Source organism: Alnus glutinosa, chromosome 5 (genome assembly GCF_958979055.1).
Source record: "Alnus glutinosa chromosome 5, dhAlnGlut1.1, whole genome shotgun sequence".
NCBI classification, from domain to species: Eukaryota; Viridiplantae; Streptophyta; class Magnoliopsida; order Fagales; family Betulaceae; genus Alnus; species Alnus glutinosa.
The window spans coordinates 4,730,435-4,751,294 of NC_084890.1; the positions used below are offsets into that span (position 1 = coordinate 4,730,435).

Consider the following 20,860-nt stretch of genomic DNA (forward strand, 5'->3'; position numbering starts at 1 on the left):
AATGCTTAAAGTCTATATGGATCTTCCTAACATGCTTGATATGAGCGCGTAATGGGCGTCAACCACTACGACGACCTCGACATGAAAATACTTTCGTTAAGACGTAATCATAAAGCACCTAGATTTACGTTAATCAACTCCACGTAAAGATTAAACTATAATTGAAAACATTTTACTCTACCGAAGGTGTGGAGTGACTAACGTGCCCTAGCTTACTACTCTATAACACATCCTAATAAGTGTACACAATACATGAAAACCCTATTTAGGCCACAATGATAAGATATCTAGTTTCACACAAAATCATTCCACATAAAATTAAACTACAATTGAAAGACAATTAGACTACCAAAGGGGTGAAATGATTGGTGTTCCCTAGCATACCCTATAAGGTGACTCTAATGAGAAAACATACATCATGTCAAATAGCACCATTGAAAAAGACATCATTCTTGTTTCCAAGAATGTTGGTTTTACTCAAGACTTCAAGAAAAACTCATAGACAAGTTAAACTCTTTTTCATGAATAACTTTGATTGGAATCTTGATACCAAAACCTTTTAGCATGGGTTTTGATATCCTCTAGCCCTCAACAATCATCAAACATCTAAAGAAAATCCTAAGAACATCAAGAACACTACATGATTTTGGATAGGACTTGGATCAAACCCTAAGGACTAATTTAGCTAGACATGAATTGAATCTAAGTTAAGCATAAATTTAAAGGAAAACAGTAAAGAAAACAAGATTTAAATAAACTAAGAACACTATATTAATCAAAGAGAATTCGGATTACAAAAGGAAATGAAAAGCATTAAAATTAACTAAGATACACCTGAGACAATTGAAGCTCCCAAAAGATGCATGCCTATTACTCTCACCCATGCCTCATATATATAGAGGAGGAGATTTACAAAATAATATCTAAAGAAGAGATAAGATAAGAGATAGGATAGGATAGGATAAGATAAGATAGGATAGGATAGGATAGGATAGGATAGGATAGGATAAGATAGGATAAGATAGGATAAGATAAGATAAGATATTTTGAAATATCTAAGATATTTTGGAAATATCTAATAATATCTAAGAAATATCTAGAAATATCTAAAAATATCTAAAAGAGTGACATGTCAACATTGTTCCAGATTGTTCCGAAAATATCCAAATTCGATCGATCGATTATAAAGTCGATCGATCGCACTTCGCTCGATCGCATTCGTGGTTGCCCTATCTCGATCGATCGCATGTCGCACGATCGATTTTTCTTCGACTGATGATTCGATCGATCGATTATAAAGTAGATCGATCGATTTGCCTTAGCCGATTCTTCACTTGGCAGGAGCAACTTTGAACTCTGGAAATGACCAAATCGCCCTTGTTGTATTTTCAGGTCTAATTCAGGTGTGTTGAACTAGATTTCAATTAAGACCTGAAAATAAGACAAAACACAAAAACTACAACAACACTTTATATATACAACAAGAACTAGGTCTAACAAATGCAAATTAAGGGGTCTTGAATCGAATAATTCAAGACTTATCACAACCCAAACTTACATAATGCTAGTCCCTAGCATTACAACTAGAAATTAAAATATAAACAACTAATCTACTTCCTCTTTCGTGGGAAACGCGATTGCATTTAGCACATGCAACAAGCCTTTTAAACCCCTAGGCTACCCTAGTGGACGAGTGAAGTCTCGTGAAGGTTTAGCAGAAAATGCTACCTACAAACATTATCTTTACAAAATATACATGTTACCTAATAAAAAGAAGTATCATCACAACGATGGTTCATAATTCATGAACAACTTTAAACTAATAAACTTCATCTTCACACAGTTCAGAAAATCATAGTCTACTTACTTATAAATGGCCAACTAAGATCTCACATGTTAAAAATGATGCAGTTTGATATTAACATACAGTTATGAGGCTTTCAAAGAATATAACCTACATACATGCTCCAGTGTCTCAAAATTCTTCATATCTCTCGCTAGATGGAATAACTAAGGCATAGGCATACTTTTCATATTATTTACATTATTTATTATGGTTGTGCAATGTTCAACTCCTTTAAGCTTCTAAATGACCTATGTACCAAGTGTTAGGCCAGTGACTCCCAAACCAGATGGCTTTATGGCACTAGATGTAAAACATCCCTAAGGGCTTAATAACTCAAGTCAAGAAGAACTACGAAGTCAAACTAACCATTTTTTTTTTATTTACTTACATCTTTTGACGCGAACACTCAATACTTAATGAGGCAAGAGGTCCGGTTACTCAATTAATTTTTTTTTTTTTTTTTTTTTTTTTTTTTTTTTTTAAATAAACTAAATTATCTATGCCCACGTCATCCATCTAACAAGTAATCTTGGTTTTCCGAGACACTAAAGACCGTATGCAAGGTATTAACTTAAATACATACCCCACAAACAATATGCCAATGTATGTCATGATTTTCAAATTTCTACATATGATTCTCATAGCCAAAAGTAATTAAGCAGACTTAGAATCTCTAATTGTGTGATCATGTGTTCAAAATTTTAAATTTGTCAATGAAAAGCAAATCACAGTTATAAATCAACTAAATTTTACAAAACAACATAGATATTCACAAAGAAATTTGAAAATTTTTGAAAAATTTGTACAAAATTTAGGCTAAGTGTACACATGTATGTCTATACCCCCAAACTTAAAATAACACATTGTCCCCAATGTGTACAAAACGAAAGCATGGTTAAGGGATAAGGAAAACCTGAATGGGGAGATATGGCTCAAAGCATACCCCCAAACTTAGAGGTAGGAACACTTAACCTGAAAAACAAAACTAAAAAGAAAGATTAAAAATAACAACAGAATGAAATATAAACAATGGAACAGAGTTACTTGGGGTGCCTCCCAAGAGCGCTAAGTTTAACGTCTTCAGCCAGACCCTTCAAAATTCACTGCTAATGAATGGATTTATGTCTGGCAGTGGTTGGGCAAAATTTATTGTTTCGTGCCCACTAGAATCCTTGAAACTTAAAGGGTAAGGCACTTCAGGTTTAAAGTATGCCTCAAGGAATTGTGTGTTGGAGTGTGGTGTTTCGGTAAACACTCCTTTACCCTTGGCAAGTTTGATCTTTTCTAATTGCCCTATTTGTTCAGTCTTCGTCTCTCCTACCTTTGGATCAATGACTACCCCTCCACTCCTAGGTTTAAAAACTGGTGGACTAGAACACTTCCCTTTCTCTCTCTCACTAAAGGACTTAGCTAGTTGTCCGAGTTGGATTTCTAGCTTTGCTATAGACTGAGAATGGGAATTCAGAATTTGAGTCTGAGACTCAAATTTACTGAGACTAGTCAACACCTTTTCCTCAAATGCAAAATTTCTAGGAGGTGGAAGGGCTGATTGCTATTGTGGGTTGGGAGGACGACTATTAGGTGGCGGCTGGTAAAACTGATTGTTGGACTGCTGATATGCTTGGTTTTGCAGTCCATTATTTTGTGGAATGTTCGGCCGCCACACACTACTATTGTTTCTCAAGACCGGGTTATAAGAATTAAAATGATCACTAACCGGTCTAGAGTAAACTGCGTTCATCTGCTCAAAATGAGGCTCAGAAGACTGTCCAACAATAGGACAATTTCCGGCCTGATGTGATGGATCGGAACAAAATGAACATGCATCATGTGGTGTGTGTATATGAGATACAGTTGTAGGAACAAAACCAGATGCAAGTAATTGATCTAATTTTCTAGATAAGGCATCCACTTTGGTATTCAAGTCCAAAGGTTGGGAAACCTCATAAAGAGTTTGGCTCCTAGTGTTTGTCCTACGACCGGATGATGAATGGTGTAAAGAATTTTCATATAAATTTTCAAAAAGTGTCCATGCAGCATCCTCACTCTTTAACATAAACGTACCCCCACATGAGGCATCTACCATCTGTCTATGTGGCTCAGTCAAGCCATCATAGAAGCACTGTACAAGTTGCCACTTGGGAACAGCATGATGTGGACACTTTCGTAAAAGGTCCTTCATCCTCTCCCAAGTTTCATGAAAAGGTTCTCCCTCTATTTGCGAAAAACCAATTATGGCTTTTCGTATTTGATTGGTCTTCCCTATGGTAAAGTACTTCTTAAGGAACTCGTGTTGCATCTGAGCCCAAGAAGTAATGGAGTTAGTCTCTAAGGAAGTCAACCAATACTTAGCTTTTTCTTTTAAGGAGAACGGAAATAAACGCATCCTTAAAGCATCCTCTGTAAAATTCTGCAACTTTATGGTGGAGCAGATTTCTATGAATTCATCTAAATGCTTATAAGGATCCTCAGTATTAAGTCCGTAAAATAAAGGAAGCATTTGAATAAATCCGGACTTAATTTCAAAATGAGCTGCCGTAATGTCTGGCAACTGAAGGCTTGAAGTAGGTGTGTATGTTGAGGGAACATAGTGGTCCCTTAACAACACAGGCCTTGGTTCTTCAGCCATTGGTGAGTTAGAATGGGCTCTTAGACGTGAGTTCCGTTTGGATCTACTTCGTCTAGAAATCCGCTCTAAGTTTGGGTCGTATGGAAAAATAGGCAATGACAATGAACGACGACCAAACATGCACCAATGAAATGTAATCTATATATACAAGGTACAGAAAAGAAATAAAAAGAAAAGAGAAGAAAAACTAACCAATTCCGCAGTGCAGTGGCAGCTGAAGTGCTACTGCCAGAAAATGTCGATCGATCGAATATTTAGTCGATCGATCGAAAGTTAGATCGATCACTTTTTATGTCGATCGATCGATTCTCTGCAGAAGAGAAAAATATAAGAAAAATACAGAAAATAAAATCTAAAACAAAATTAAAGTCTAAATATGTACAGGACAGTAATAAATTAAATGAAAGTTCGGTCCAGAGTCAGCAGAAAAGTAGTGCTGCTCAAAACAGAAGTCGATCGATCCAATGTTATGTCGATCGATCGAAAAGTCGATCGATCGAAATTATAGGTCCAAAAAGTCGATCGAGCGATTTTTATGCAGAAACAGAATTCTGCAGAAAACAGACAGAACCGAATTAAAACACCAAAAACACTAAAAACAGTTTTTATACAGAACCAAAAACAGCTTATGGACAGAATTTACAATATGTACTAAATCAAACTAAATACAATCCTAAATATCCCATAAACAACCGTTAATCCCCGGCAACGGCGCCAAAAATTGGTACGTGTCTCAACGACACGATACGTGGATTTTAAATTTATAAGTTTACCACTCGCAATAGTACGAATCGATTGTACTATAGTAAGGGTGATCGAACCACAGAGATTATTGGTTGTTTTGCGTAATGGAATATCTAAAGAGCGTATCTAACTTAATTTATCAACAAAAGTAAAAACAAAAGTTGTAGAATTGAAGCTACAACGATAAAGTGAAGGAAATGAAAACGGAAATGAATTTAACTTAAAAGAAAACTTAGGGTGTTGATCATATCCAATCCTTAACCTATGCAATGCTTAAAGTCTATATGGATCTTCCTAACATGCTTGATATGAGCACGTAATGGGCGTCAACCACTACGACGACCTCGACATGAAAATACTTTCGTTAAGACGTAATCATAAAGCACCTAGATTTACGTTAATCAACTCCACGTAAAGATTAAACTATAATTGAAAACATTTTACTCTACCGAAGGTGTGGAGTGACTAACGTGCCCTAGCTTACTACTCTATAACACATCCTAATAAGTGTACACAATACATGAAAACCCTATTTAGGCCACAATGATAAGATATCTAGTTTCACACAAAATCATTCCACATAAAATTAAACTACAATTGAAAGACAATTAGACTACCAAAGGGGTGAAATGATTGGTGTTCCCTAGCATACCCTATAAGGTGACTCTAATGAGAAAACATACATCATGTCAAATAGCACCATTGAAAAAGACATCATTCTTGTTTCCAAGAATGTTGGTTTTACTCAAGACTTCAAGAAAAACTCATAGACAAGTTAAACTCTTTTTCATGAATAACTTTGATTGGAATCTTGATACCAAAACCTTTTAGCATGGGTTTTGATATCCTCTAGCCCTCAACAATCATCAAACATCTAAAGAAAATCCTAAGAACATCAAGAACACTACATGATTTTGGATAGGACTTGGATCAAACCCTAAGGACTAATTTAGCTAGACATGAATTGAATCTAAGTTAAGCATAAATTTAAAGGAAAACAGTAAAGAAAACAAGATTTAAATAAACTAAGAACACTATATTAATCAAAGAGAATTCGGATTACAAAAGGAAATGAAAAGCATTAAAATTAACTAAGATACACCTGAGACAATTGAAGCTCCCAAAAGATGCATGCCTATTACTCTCACCCATGCCTCATATATATAGAGGAGGAGATTTACAAAATAATATCTAAAGAAGAGATAAGATAAGAGATAGGATAGGATAGGATAAGATAAGATAGGATAGGATAGGATAGGATAGGATAGGATAGGATAAGATAGGATAAGATAGGATAAGATAAGATAAGATATTTTGAAATATCTAAGATATTTTGGAAATATCTAATAATATCTAAGAAATATCTAGAAATATCTAAAAATATCTAAAAGAGTGACATGTCAACATTGTTCCAGATTGTTCCGAAAATATCCAAATTCGATTGATCGATTATAAAGTCGATCGATCGCACTTCGCTCGATCGCATTCGTGGTTGCCCTATCTCGATCGATCGCATGTCGCACGATCGATTTTTCTTCGACTGATGATTCGATCGATCGATTATAAAGTAGATCGATCAATTTGCCTTAGCCGATTCTTCACTTGGCAGGAGCAACTTTGAACTCTGGAAATGACCAAATCGCCCTTGTTGTATTTTTAGGTCTAATTCAGGTGTGTTGAACTAGATTTCAATTAAGACCTGAAAATAAGACAAAACACAAAAACTACAACAACACTTTATATATACAACAAGAACTAGGTCTAACAAATGCAAATTAAGGGGTCTTGAATCGAATAATTCAAGACTTATCATGCGGTTAGAACATTGCATCTTTGTTCCAACCGGGCAATCATGCCTTCTACCGCCCTTGCTGCCTCGGGTTGAACAGGTGGAGGATTTCCCGGGACTTCTTCTTCTTTGTTCGGCTCCTCTTTTCCTTCGACTCGGCTGCCTTCCTCTCGATTTCCTGGGTCAGTGATAGTTCGGTGAAGTTCTGGAACCCGGGCTTGAAGGACAGCATTCATGGTGGCCAAATCCTCGATGCTCTTGGCCATCTGCTCCATTCTTTCATTCAGGAGAGCGAATTGGGGATCGTTGGAGTTTCCTTCGTCTCGGGCATTTCGGTCATCCCGAGGAACTCGGTTGGTTTCTGATCGAGTATTCACCATAACGGATTTTTTTTTAGGAAAACGATATGAGTCGTTCCCACAGACGGCGCCAAACTGTTGAGACAGTTTCCGGTAGGTGACGTGTCGATCAGATGTTGGATAAAGTTGCTCCAGGTTGTATCTGCTTCACCTGAAAAGTAAAGCTGCGTCGGGGGGTTCCGACAACCCCGCTCCGATGCTTAAGTAAGTGTATGGTTCTGATAATAAATGCGCAGAATAATGCCAAAGAGACTGATTAGCATGTACCTTAGCATCTGAAGCAGTTCTTGTATTTATAGAGGTTATGGAGCAGTTCTATTAGCTTCACAATTCGTGCACGAGGCGGTTGGAGGAGACGTGGCTCCATGTAAACAACTCTTCCAGATTCCGTAGATCTCGGTGGTATCATGGGGTCCCATGACATGCGTCGTGTCCCTTAGATTCCGGGTACTGCCGAGACGCATGACTTCCATGACGTGCGTCGTGTCCTTAGATTCCGGGTACTGCCGAGACGCATGACTTCCATGACGTGCGTCGTGTCCTTAGATTCCGGATACTGCCGAGACGCCTGCAGATGCGGATACCAACTATCATTTGGATCGCCAACTCAGTCCAGTTGCAACAGACTTGGGCCCAAGTGGCCTCAATGGGCCCGGGTAGATTATGCTTCTTCCGACATTTGGGCCTGGTCGGGTGGATCAGAGAGGGCCCATATCCCGGATTGGGCCCAACATCCGAGAAGATCTATATTTGTCCCAACAGCTATTAAACCTTATAATTTGTTTATCCACTTAGGCTAACTAAGTGTATTCGATCTGTATGCATATATATACACATATATGTATAGAAGGCTTATTAAGCTAAACATAGCCTCCTAACGCACTTAAGTATTTCATATTACCGAGGTAACCACATTAATTATCTAATTACATTTACCAAATGACTCTGGAGCCAATTACTTATTCCCATCACTTATATATGTATATTTATTGAATTAAGATTATTTGAATGATTTACAACTCTTGTTCTTCTAATCTTAACCACTACATTCTATACTTTTACTCTTATTAGTTTCTAACCCTCCAAGTAGTTTAGGTTTAGGACGTTAATCATTATCCAACATCTAATTTAATAACTCTTATTTTAAACTAGATTATAATCACATATTGAATATATATTCATTTACTAAAGTTTATACATAGACTTCAAAGCTAAGCATTATGCTTAGGCTCTAGGTTTACAACTACTAATATACTTAGTACTTAATCTTTATTAACTACTAACCATCTAGGTAATTTAAACTATAGGACCTTAATCTTATATAACATATTAATCTAATAACTCTTGTTGAACTAATTTATAACCACATATTTTAATATACATTCATTTATTATATCTTGCCTATTTATTTATTAAAGCTTGAGGTATATACATAAACCTCAAAGCCAAACATTATACTTAGGCTCAATTTACAATTAGTCCACCACCATATTAAGCTCATAAACACAACACCACACATCTCTTATTTCAACTCACTTACAAGGCCACTACATTCAAGAGTTCTAAAACCAACCTCAATCAATGGCCAAGACATCAACAATTATTAAAAGCCTAAAACCAAACTCCAAGAACACCAATTAGATATTTCCACACCAAACCCTCAAAATTCATTTCTAATTCAGTTAACATCAACTCTAGAACCTAAATAAACTTAACCCTTAACAAATAAATATAAACTAACATAATTATCCTATTTACAAGTAGAAAATCATATTTGAATTTCCATCAAGATACCCATCAAAATCACTCTTTTCTTTTCTTTTTTTTCTTTAAGTGTGGACACACATGGGTTCTCTACAAAAATCACATTCTAACATATACCCCTAATATAAAACACTTCCCACAATTTACTTTCACTAACCCATAACATAATAATGATATCAAACCACCATAACATTAACTCCCAAACAAAAACACTAACATTTTTAAAATAATATTAACCCATAAGAAAATCTTCGGGTTAAATCCACAAAACATCAATTAAACTAGGGGTGAACAACCGGTTGCGGTAGCGGTTATTAGCTCATAACCGCAACCGCAACCGGGGTCCCGATTATTCCTATTTCAATAACCTCAACCGCAACCAGTAGGCCGGTTGCGATTTTTACCAACCGCTGGTTATTCGGTTATTTTAACCCAGTTATTAACCGGATAGCCGGTTTTCACACACATTGTTGGTTTTTATGTTTAATTTTGAGCGCATATATATATATATATATATATATATATATATCATAGCTGTGTCAGTGTGTGAAAGAAAATCAAGATTTCAATAATGGCGATCGAGAGGGTGGATGGTGATCAGCTCAAGCTTGTATATAAATGACACAAATGGCGAAACCTATTTACGCACGCACAGAAGATAAACAAATTTCAACACATACGAGCAGTGCACATGACAAATCGTATTGGGCAACACAATTAGATTCTGTCTTCGCCTGCATGAGTGGTTGCCTTTACGCAATTCTTGATTGAGCCCTTGAATGAACATTTCTTCTTTTCTTTTGGGTGGTTTTTCTATTTATTGATGGATTCATTCCTTTGGACCAAAGTGATCGACAACCAAGTGCGACTTTAACCATCAAAACACTGTCAAATGAAAAGACATAATAGTTTAAGAAGCAAATCTCTTTGATTTGTTTCCATACTAACATTAAGCTCTCCTCTATTATTCTTAATGGAGATTGGTTTTGGCAAGGGGTTAGATCAGAGGCTTTGGTGGATATTCAAAGCCAACTGCCGGGGATTAAAATTGGGGGTGTAGATACTCCTATTTGGTTATCAAAAAAGGGAACTTTTTCTTGTGCTGAAACTTGGGATAGGTTGAGGGTTAAGTTCTCGGAAGTCTCTTGGTGGAAATTGGTTTGGTTTTCTTTAGCCATTCCTCGGCATTCATTTATTTGTTGGTTGGCTTGTAGGGATGCTTTAGTCACTAAACAGAAGATGGTTTGCTGGGGGTATACGAGTGATGTGAATTGTTTATTCTGTCATGGAGGGATGGAGGCTCGGGATCACCTTTTCTTTTCTTGTAGTTTCAACAAGAGAGTGTGGAGGACAGTATTGGCTGAATGTTTATTTGATAATATTCCTGTTTTTTGGGAGGATGTTATTGAGTGGGGTATTGCTATGCTTAAGGGGAAAAATCTTAAGGCTTGCTTGGGGAAGTTATGCTTTGGGGCTGTGATTTATCATTTGTGGAGACATAGAAATGATCTTCTACATGGGAATACTCCCAAATCTGAAGAGGCTATTGTGGCTTGTATATTGTGGGGAGTTAGGTCTCGGATCTTGGCTAAAGGTAGATTTAAAAATCTATCAAACCACATACCTCTTGTGCATAGATGGAATTTGAATTTGATGCTGTCTTAGCTGCTGTCTGCTGTTGCTGTGGTGCTATTTCTGGATTTATGGATCTTTCTGATGCTGAGAAGTGGAGGGCTTTTAGTCTTTGGTCCATTGTGTTGGATTTTGAATACAGTTTTCAGCTGTTTTGATTACAGAGGAGTTGTGTTCGAAGCTGATGGGGGTATTATTTCTTGCGGGTCCAGTCGAAGAGATTGAACGGCCAGTACTGACTTCAGCAGATCGACCCAGTACTGACTTCAGCAGATCGACTTATAGAGCTCTAGTTGATGGTGTTGCAATCTCCAAATATGGAGTGCCGGATGTACTAGATGAAGTTCCCGAAGGTTTTTCTGGTTTTGATATTTGATTCTCGTGTTTGTGGTTGCTGCAGTGTTTTGTTTTCTGTTCTGTTGTTTTGGTTGTGTGTAGCAGTTTGTTGCTTTATTAGTTGTTAGGCTGTGTTGTTTGGTATTTGGTGTCCTAGCTAGGGGGTTTCTTTGTCCCTATGCAGGAGTGCTTCCAGTCTTCACTGGAGTGTTTGTTGGATGTTGAGGTTGTGCTTTATAAAGTTTTTTATTCATCGAAAAAAAAAAAAAATCTCTTTGATTTAACAGCATTTTATTGAGCTTTTCCCCTTCAGTTCTTGAGGAAATTTTGGTAATTAATTAAGTTCTAAACCTAACTAAACTTTCTAGGCTTTCAAAAAGTAACTTCAATATGTATCCCTATACGTGATTCCATTCTTGAACCAAGACGTGTACTCAGGATATATTGTACTATTGTGTACAAAAGAAGAGAACAAACAGAAGCAATGGCTCCGCCCAGTTTTGATCGGCACAATAAAAACAAGGCAATTTGACTTTGAAATGCAAAATGATATATAACCGGTTGCGGTTATACCGGTCATTAACCGGTTTTTCAAATGTAATAACCGGCAACCGCAACCAGGTACCCGGTTATTCGGTTGCGGTTATTGGTTTTCTAGTTTTTCGGTTTTTCTGGTTAACGGGCTTGTACACCCTTAAATTAAACTAAATATCCATGAATTAGGAATTAAAAGAATTTATCCAAAAATTTACCTAAATAATACCCGGTGTTTGGGGAATCTTTGCAAGTTCCACATAACACAAAGCCTAAAGAATAATCAAGATTAAACTCATATTTTACAAGATTTAACTAAAAATCTCAAAAATACAAGATTAACGATTTACCTCAAAACAATTGGTAGAAACGTAGATCGAGCTTCGTAGATTACGATCTACGTTTCTGAAGTCGGATTTAGGTTTGGACGGCTAGATTTTCGTAAATCAAAGTTTTTCTATGAAAATCCTTAAAGAGAAAAAATGGAACAAAGAGGCACTAGCCTCTTAGGAAGAAAAAGAAAGAAAAAGTCATTGGCCCATTTTTTTTCTTTTTTTTTTCCTCAACAAGGGGCCGTAGTGAAGGGGCACTTGGCCCTTCCTTTATTTTTATTTTTATATTATTGAAAGGCCATTTGACATTTCAACAAGGCGTCGTGCCTTTATTTATTTATTAATTGTTCTAGAAGCCTTTTTTTTCTTTTTCAGTACGTATTGTTGGGCATGGAAAACACAGAAGCGGCCCTCATCTTTGCCATAATTTGTTTTGCTGCTTCATTCCTTGGATTGTTAGTGGAGCAGAGAGCAATTAATGAATATGGGAGGTCATCTCTCATCGTATTCTCCGTTAGCATAGTGATGGCTTTGAGTACTGTCCTCATGACTACCTTTGGAGCTATTGATGTTTGGAAGAACTATGTTTCTGGGAAATACTTGGGATTCAAATTACCCTGTTAAGAACAATTTTTGTAAATAGATTCCTAGTAAGTCTTCCGGTTAAGCATCTAAGAATTTTGCTTTCAAATGAAGAGAAATAAGTACTAATTAAGCAACTTGTCGGCAGAAATGAACTACAAATTCTAAAGGTTCGGTCAGTAGATTAAATAAACTAACATCCTAACGGACATCTTCCAACTCCCCCGACCACTTTTTTTATGACGTGGAACCACACGACCTATTCGCGACCCATCCATGTTGGATAAACCCTAAGCGTACTACCTCGCCAGCAAGAATTGTATATCGATTGAGTGATGATTCAAATAGCAGATCTTATAATATTAACCAAATGAGTCAACCATTCGAGCGGACCCTTGCAGGCCTAATGCCTTCCAACTTTTCCCTACAAACGAGGTACACACATTTATTCTAGAACAATTAATAAGAGATATGACCAGTCAAAAATGGTACCTAGATTACCAATTTGGTTAATAAAACCTACAAGATGTTCCAACAAATCATCAACGAATGGAAATTCCAACTTCTTAAGTAACATTTGCCATCCACCTAATCCAGTCTTATTATTGCAAACTTGATAGAAATAGAAATAACAAGAACCTTCACGAACAAAGGCTTCCTTCTGCAAAAGGGATGCAGACAAAGAAAGCCCTGCCACCTTATGCAACTGGGGGGCGGAGGACATGGTCTTGTGAGGTATCAAAAGAAGCCGGCGGCATGAACTGCCACATGGAAACCCCAGGGTACCCCATGAATGGCACCAGCTTGCCGCCAACAACTTGTCCTGGAGCAGACAATGGAGCTGGGATTGCAGGAGGATGAGGGGAAAAGCCTGGTTGAGCAGTCAAAGCTTTTATTTGGTGCTCAAGGTTCTCTTTCTCTGTCTTTAGGCTCTGTTTCTCATCGCGAAGCTCATTCTTCTCTGCCTATAAAAACAAAGCTCCACTCAGCATGACCAGAAAAATTGAATGTGCAACTTGCCCGTTTTCCTTATTTTTACGGTTAAAATATTATCTAAATGATTAAATTTATTACATTTTATGAGCTTAAACTTTTGAGATAAGTAGTAATTTAACACAGTATCATAGCAAAATGTCCATAAACTTTTGAAATAAGTAGTGATTTAACACATTTTGTAGCACTGAGGTATATAGAATAATCCCAAATCATAAGTGCATTTTCCATATCCCTTCTAAAGAGAGAAAAAACTGAAACAACAAAACCCCAGCGCACCTTCATTTCATTTATCTTGTCCTGCAGATTCTCCTTTGACTCCTTCAACTTCTGGGCTTCACCTCGTAATTGAGTCGCCATTCTCAGAGCATCACCCAGCATAACAGCCTTGTCCATCTTGGGAGGTCTTCCGGGGTCCAGGATAGAACTCAATTCCATAAACCTTAAGATAATGCCAAAGTCAACATGAGAGAATGAGAGAATGAGAGAAAGAGAGAAGAGGGGGGAGAAAGAGAGAATTATATATTTTTATTCTCTACTTATCTCACAAAATTATTACATCAACATTTTAATATAATTACGAGATAAAAATGTAAATTTTAGAATTTATCTTTTATAAAAAAAAATGTGTCAACAACGAGGCAGTATGTCAAGGTAGTGGCAATATCTTAATGATTGGGACATCGAATAGCATTGACATTGCGGCACTAATTTTTTAAACGAAACTTAAGCGAAGGTGCTAATGATGTCAATGGGATAATCCAAAGTACTACGGTCGATGGTTTTTTAAACCGAAATAAACATTTGATAAAAGCCTAAACCACAAATACCATTTGAGAATAGGTTTTTAAACAAACACAATTTAAAAATGTAAAAAAAATTAAATTTTCAAATTGCTAATAAGAGGGTTTGTTTTTATTTTTTAATGACGCACGATTTTAAAAGTTCAATTACAATTTAAAAAGAAATACTGTGATTTTACCAAACATTTAATAACATTTTTAAATTACAAATTTTAAAATCGCAATCACAAACAAAGCTTAAATCATTTCAAAAGTAATGCTTATTCAAGTTGTAGATTGTCTAACCTGCATTAAGTTATGGATAAATTCAAGCATGTTGACATGTTGAGAAGCATTCAAAATATTAAAGATTATCGACATTTCCAATGCACACCACCCCCAGAAATACCCTCCCAATGGGGCTAGTTGGACCTACAAATTATGACATTATTAAACTCCATCCATTGAATCATGGGTAATGCTTGGGAGAAGCATTTTTTTCGGATGAATTTCTGAAATGGCAAGTCTATTAATAAAAAATAAATTATTATGTGGAAATTCTTAAAGTAATGTTATTTTGTAGACTATTATACGACTGTCATACAACTTGGATGACGTGATATAAAAATCAACCCTTGAATCATCACTTGTTTAAAAAAAAAAAGAGACCAATTTTCATTGCCACACCATTTTAATCAACGGTGTCCTTTTTCTGTTCTCTTTTTTCTGTTTTGGTTTTGTGTTGTATATTTGCCAAGAAAAAGCAAAAAAGTTGGGACTCTCAGTTTGTCCTCCTGGCACTTTAGCACGTGTGATTTGAAATATGTGCAGGGGATGATTCAAATTGAACCTTGTGGAGCGGGTTACTGGATTATCTCATCATTCCAAATTCCTCTAGCCCTGATTTCCACAGCCTGGATCCTATGCAAGAAGGAGAGCGTTCACCATCAGGCTTCCAACCATGAGGTGCTTGAGAAATATGATTGAATATTAATTTTCACATCCAATTGAGCTATCTTTTAGGGACAGTGAAAGAGAACTTGGCCCTTCCTTTATTTTTATTTTTATATTATTGAAAGGCCATTATTTACTCTCTCTTTTTTATTCTTTTCTATCTTATTTTTTATTTTGTTCTATAATTTCTTTTCTTTGGACTTAAAATATTCTCTTCCATTTTTTTTTTATGACTACCATTTACAAGTTCATAAAATAAAATTAAAACACTTTATTTTAGTTTACCACACTAAATAGACTTATTTTTTTATTTAAACCATATAAATCCATTATTATTATTATTCTATTTTAGCTCATTATATTATATCTCCGTAGTATAAATATTACCACCTAGAATATAATTAGTTGTTCCATATATTTATAAATACAATTTATTAATTATTAAATTTTTTATTTATTTTCTTGGGCTTTACGCTTCCTCTAGCTCTTTATATATAAGACACTGTACGGTTCATATGGAGACAACACCATCAACAACAACTCCTCACAAAAAGAAAAAGAATTCCCAAACAAATGAAGAACCATAGTACTCTTACTTGGTTTATTCTTCCCCTAATCATCCTTTTCATCACCTTCAATCATTCCCATGCAAGACAAACAGAATCCATTTCCAACTCCCTGAGAATCGAGCACTTTCTAAACAAAATTTATCAATGGAGGAGTCACCAAACACAAGAAAACCAACTGAAATTAGCAACCCCTGTTGTTGTAGCAGGGGTTCTCTGCTTCATAGCCGCCTCTATATCTAGCGCAGGAGGGATTGGCGGCGGTGGGCTCTTAATACCCATATTAACTATAGTGACAGGCGTTGACCTCAAGACAGCCTCAAGTCTGTCAGCTTTCATGGTCACAAGCGGGTCACTTGCAAATGTTATGTGCAACCTGCGCAGCAAAAATCCAAAGTTTGGCGGCAAGACATTGATTGACTTTGATATAGCACTCCTTTTGGAGCCATGTATGTTGTTAGGAGTGAGTATTGGAGTGATTTGCAACCTTGTCTTCCCAGAATGGCTTATTACTATGCTCTTTGCTGCTTTTCTTGCTTGGTCTACCTCAAAGACCTGTAAAAATGGCGTGCAGCTCTGGAAAATGGAATCTGAAGAGCTGAATAGAAATGGGTGTGAAACATTAGAGAACGGGTTGGATGAAAGTGAAGGGATCCAAGCTACTAAAAAACCTCTTCTGGGTGTGAAAGGAGATTGCAAATTGAGGTTTCCATGGATGAAAATTGGGGTCTTAGTTCTTATCTGGTTTTCCTTCTTTACTCTGTATCTTCTTCGTGGCAATCAGCAAGGACAGGTACGGCTGCCAGCTCCATTTCTAATCATACATCCTTCTTTAGGATAATTCTTAATGTTCAAAATTAACAATAATTACATTGGGTACCTTTTTTCTTGGAATTCCTTGGCATAATATTGTCATTGAATAACAAACATCCCAACTTGATGTTCCTTTTACTAGACAGAATCAAGGTGCTATTTGCTGCAAAATCCAGCGATAGACCATTAATTAGTATGTAATTAATATGCTAATTTTTGCTAAGTGATGCATACCTTTTTTGCTTTTTACGTACGGAGATCTAGAGATGGATTCATAGCAGTGAAATTGCAGCCATGGAGTTTGGGAACCCCACTAGCTTCATGGTCCCCTTTGTCCTGGAATCAACGCCCACCATCAAGGAAAGTTGCATCCAGGACTTGGACCAGGAGGCTTGAGGGTCTTTTTACTTTCTTTTATTTTGTTGTAATTATATTTGTACTCCGTTTGTTTCGGCGTAAAATGATTTCCAGAAAATGATTTCGGTTTTTTCCGGTGTTTGGTAGGAGCGAAAATACTGGTCAACCAAAAAATGATTTACGCTTTTTAAAAGCGTAAATCATTTTCTGTAAATGGTATACGCAGTCGATTCTCTTTTAAACAATGCAGTCGACCTTTATGTTCAAGCAGTTAACTATCACTAAATTCCGACAAGCCAAATTCCGACACGGTCGATGCCGGAATCCGGTGACGTCCGGCAAATGTCGCCGAATTCCGGCTATATGGCCAGGACACTAGCTGGATCCGACCAGTCCGATCGGATCTCCAGCCATCTGGCCGGGATACTGGCTATCCCGGCCGGATCCGACCTGGATCCTCCCAGAATGGCATGATCCTGGCCAGCTGGCCGGAATTTGGCCAGGATGGACGGCTTCCGGTCAACTGGCCGGGATTCAGCACTAATGGCCAGATTCCGGCCACTTTGCCGGAATTTGTATGTGTCAAATATTTTTAAAAAAAAATATTTTTATATTATTTTAAATTAACATTTTTTATTTTTTGAATAAAATTTATTTTTAAAAAAATTAATATGATTAAATTAAAATATAAAAAAATATTTGTAATTTTCCGTACGCTCAAACACCGAAAAATGATTTCAAAGGAAAATATTTTTCTGAAAAATAACTTCCCTAAAAATATTTTACAACGGAAACCATTTTACACCAAAACAATCGGAACTTAAGAAATATAGTTGATATGTGAAAACTTAATAGATTTGGTCCATGGGAAACTTTTTAAAACATCAAATATTTGGTGCCACATCGAGAGTCTCTTTCTCTAAACCATACAAATGAATAAAAAAAAATTATAAGATATCCCTTGTGTCTCAAAATAAATATTCTGGTTATAAATTAAATGGCAAGTCTATTAATAAAAAATAAATTATTATGTGGAAATTCTTAAAGTAATGTTATTTTATAGACTATTATACGACTGTCATACAATTTGGATGACGTGATATTAAAAATTAACTCTTGAATCAACACTTGTATAAATAAAAAATAAAAAAAAAATAAAAAATTAATTTTTATTGTCACGTCAATTTAATCAACAGTGCCTTTTTCTTTTTCATATTCTCTTTTTCCTGTTTTGGTTTTGTGTTGTATATTTGCCTAGAAAAGCCAAAAAGCTGGGACTCCCAATTTGTCCCCCTGGCACTTTAGCATGTGTGATTCGAAATATGTGCAGGGGATAATTCAAATAGAACCTTGCGGAGCGGGTTACTGGATTATCTCATCATTCCAAATTCCTCTAGCCCTGATTTTCACCGCCTGGATCCTATGGAAGAAGGAGAGCGTTCAACATCAGGCTTCCAACCATGAGGTGCTTGAGAAATATGATTGAATATTAATTTTCCATGATTCATTTAAAACAAATTCTTCTTACTTCAATAAAATGTCACCAATCTCATAAGCTTGAGTTGATAGAAAAGAATTCATTTAATTATTTAACCAATATCCTAACGTAAACTTTTACTCTTATGCGAAGGATGAAGATCAAGACCCGATTAGAGATGGACCGTCAAACAAATTTATGTTCCCAAAGATGGCATTATTAGCAGGGATTTTAAGTGGGGTGTTTGGAATTGGAGGTGGAATGCTTATAAGCCCACTTCTTCTTCATGTTGGGATAGCGCCTGAGGTGAATGACATCTTCAAAATCATTCCCTGTTCATCATGTTCACGTTAAACTGGCAGGAATTCTTACCTTTTGTTCTCATGTTTTGGGTGCAGGTAACAGCGGCGACATGTTCTTTTATGGTTTTCTTCTCATCTACCATGTCGGCATTTCAGTACATATTGTTGGGCATGGAAAACATAGAAGCCGCCCTCATCTTTGCCATAATTTGTTTTGCTGCTTCATTCCTTGGATTGTTAGTGGTGCAGAGAGCAATTCATGAATATGGGAGGTCATCTCTCATCGTATTCTCTGTTAGCATAGTGATGGCTTTGAGTACTGTCCTCATGACTACCTTTGGAGCTATTGATGTTTGGAAGAACTATGTTTCTGGGAAATACATGGGATTCAAATTACCCTGTTAAGAACCATTTTTGTAAATAGATTCCTAGTAAGTCTTTCGGTTAAGCTTCTAAGAATTTTGTTTTCAAATAAAGAGAAATAAGTAGTACTAATTAAGCAACTTGCTGGCAGAAATCAACTACAAATTCTAAAGGTTCGATCAGTAGATTAAATAAACTAACATCCCGACAGACATCTTCCAACTCCCCCGACCACTTTTTTTATGACGTGGAACCACACGGCCTATTCGCGACCCATCCATGTTGGATAAACCCTAAGCGTACTATCTCGCCAGCAAGAATCGTATATCGATTGAGTGATGATTCAAATAGCAGATCTTATAATATTAACCAAATGAGTCAACCATTCGAGCGGACCCTTGCAGGCCTGATGCCTTCCAACTTTTCCCTACAAACGAGGTACACACATTTATTCTAGAACAATTAATAAGAGATATGACCAGTCAAAAATGGTACCTAGATTACCAATTTGGTTAATAAAACCTACAAGATGTTCCAACAAATCAACAACGAAAGGAAATTCCAACTTCTTAAGTAACATTTGCCATCCACCTAATCCAGTCTTATTATTGCAAACTTGATAGAAATAGAAATAACAAGAACCTTCACGAACAAAGGCTTCCTTCTACACAAGGGATGCAGACAAAGAAAGCCCTGCCACCTTATGCAACTGGGGGGCGGAGGACACACTACAAAAATAACTGCAATTCACATCGTGTCTACAGTAGGAGTCACTGTAACCACGCGTCTAAATAGCCACGTGTCTTTATGATAATGTGGCTATTTGTGGATCGATCACAAATAGCCGCATGTATTTAATACACGAGTCCAAGTGGACTTGTGTATTAAATACACGTGTCCAAATGTTTTTATCAAAAATATATTAATTAAAAAAATTGTTATTAAGGTTTTGTATATGGCCGCGTGTATTAATACACGTGGCCAACTGTTTTTAATCAAATATATATTAATAAAAAATGTAATTAAGGTTTTGTACACTATGCATAATAATATTTCTATATACATGCATAATGACTCATTTTATACACTATGCATATAAATCATTGTATTTAGGTATTTTTTTGAAAAAAAAAAAAAAAAAAGAGAAAAAAAAAAAAAAACTTTAGTTTTTTAACTATATACATGCATAATGACGCGTACATATTTAGGGTGTACGTGTTGAGTTCTTTATATACGGTATACTTATAAGTAAACTCTAACCCTAATTAGGGTTAGCGTTTACATTTATGGACGTATTACAAATGAGTTTTGTCTTATTTTATACTTTAACAATTTAGTACTAATTTGCATATTGTACTATATATATATATATATATATATATATATATATATATATATATATATATATATATAACATCAAATTAAGGTTTGGTTTTGTAGACTATCGCCTTAAACATTTCTATGTTTAAAATATATATATACACACATAAAGAAGTTAAAAAAAACCTATAATTAAGACTATATACATATATGCATAATATATGCATGCATGTAAACGGTTTAGAAACTATATACATTTATAATGACTTGTGTGTACCCTAATTAACCTTAGAGTTTATGGCTATATATAGTAAATGCACTTATTTTTAGGGTTTTCTCCTATATATAAATAGTATACTTATGGTTTAGTCCCTTATATAGTACAT

At 35.9% G+C, this 20,860-nt stretch overlaps 3 protein-coding genes and 1 pseudogene across 3 annotated transcripts; 2 read left to right on the plus strand and 2 right to left on the minus strand.

The window, feature by feature from the left end:
* Nucleotides 1-765: 765 nt before the first annotated feature.
* On the minus strand, nt 766-4,842 carry LOC133869622 (uncharacterized). The gene is made up of 2 exons (XM_062306663.1): nt 2,760-4,842; nt 766-1,431 (listed from the first exon to the last, which is right to left on the minus strand). The coding sequence occupies exon 1, from the start codon at nt 4,593-4,595 to the stop codon at nt 3,399-3,401; it is 1,197 nt and encodes a 398-aa protein (XP_062162647.1). The 5' UTR covers nt 4,596-4,842; the 3' UTR covers nt 766-1,431; nt 2,760-3,398.
* On the plus strand, nt 3,991-4,088 carry LOC133869968 (small nucleolar RNA R71; annotated as a pseudogene).
* An 8,177-nt stretch (nt 4,843-13,019) lies between the features above and the next one.
* Nucleotides 13,020-14,065, minus strand: LOC133868844 (transcription factor ILR3-like; the record flags this gene model as incomplete). Its single annotated transcript, XM_062305861.1, has 2 exons — nt 13,020-13,512; nt 13,820-14,065. Coding segments are annotated over 2 exons (513 nt in total), but the record flags the coding sequence as incomplete, so codon positions are not given.
* A 1,733-nt stretch (nt 14,066-15,798) lies between these two features.
* Nucleotides 15,799-19,250, plus strand: LOC133868400 (sulfite exporter TauE/SafE family protein 2-like). The gene is made up of 4 exons (XM_062305288.1): nt 15,799-16,635; nt 18,343-18,477; nt 18,643-18,795; nt 18,888-19,250. The coding sequence occupies exons 1-4, from the start codon at nt 15,850-15,852 to the stop codon at nt 19,194-19,196; spliced, it is 1,383 nt and encodes a 460-aa protein (XP_062161272.1). The 5' UTR covers nt 15,799-15,849; the 3' UTR covers nt 19,197-19,250.
* Nucleotides 19,251-20,860: the final 1,610 nt, after the last annotated feature.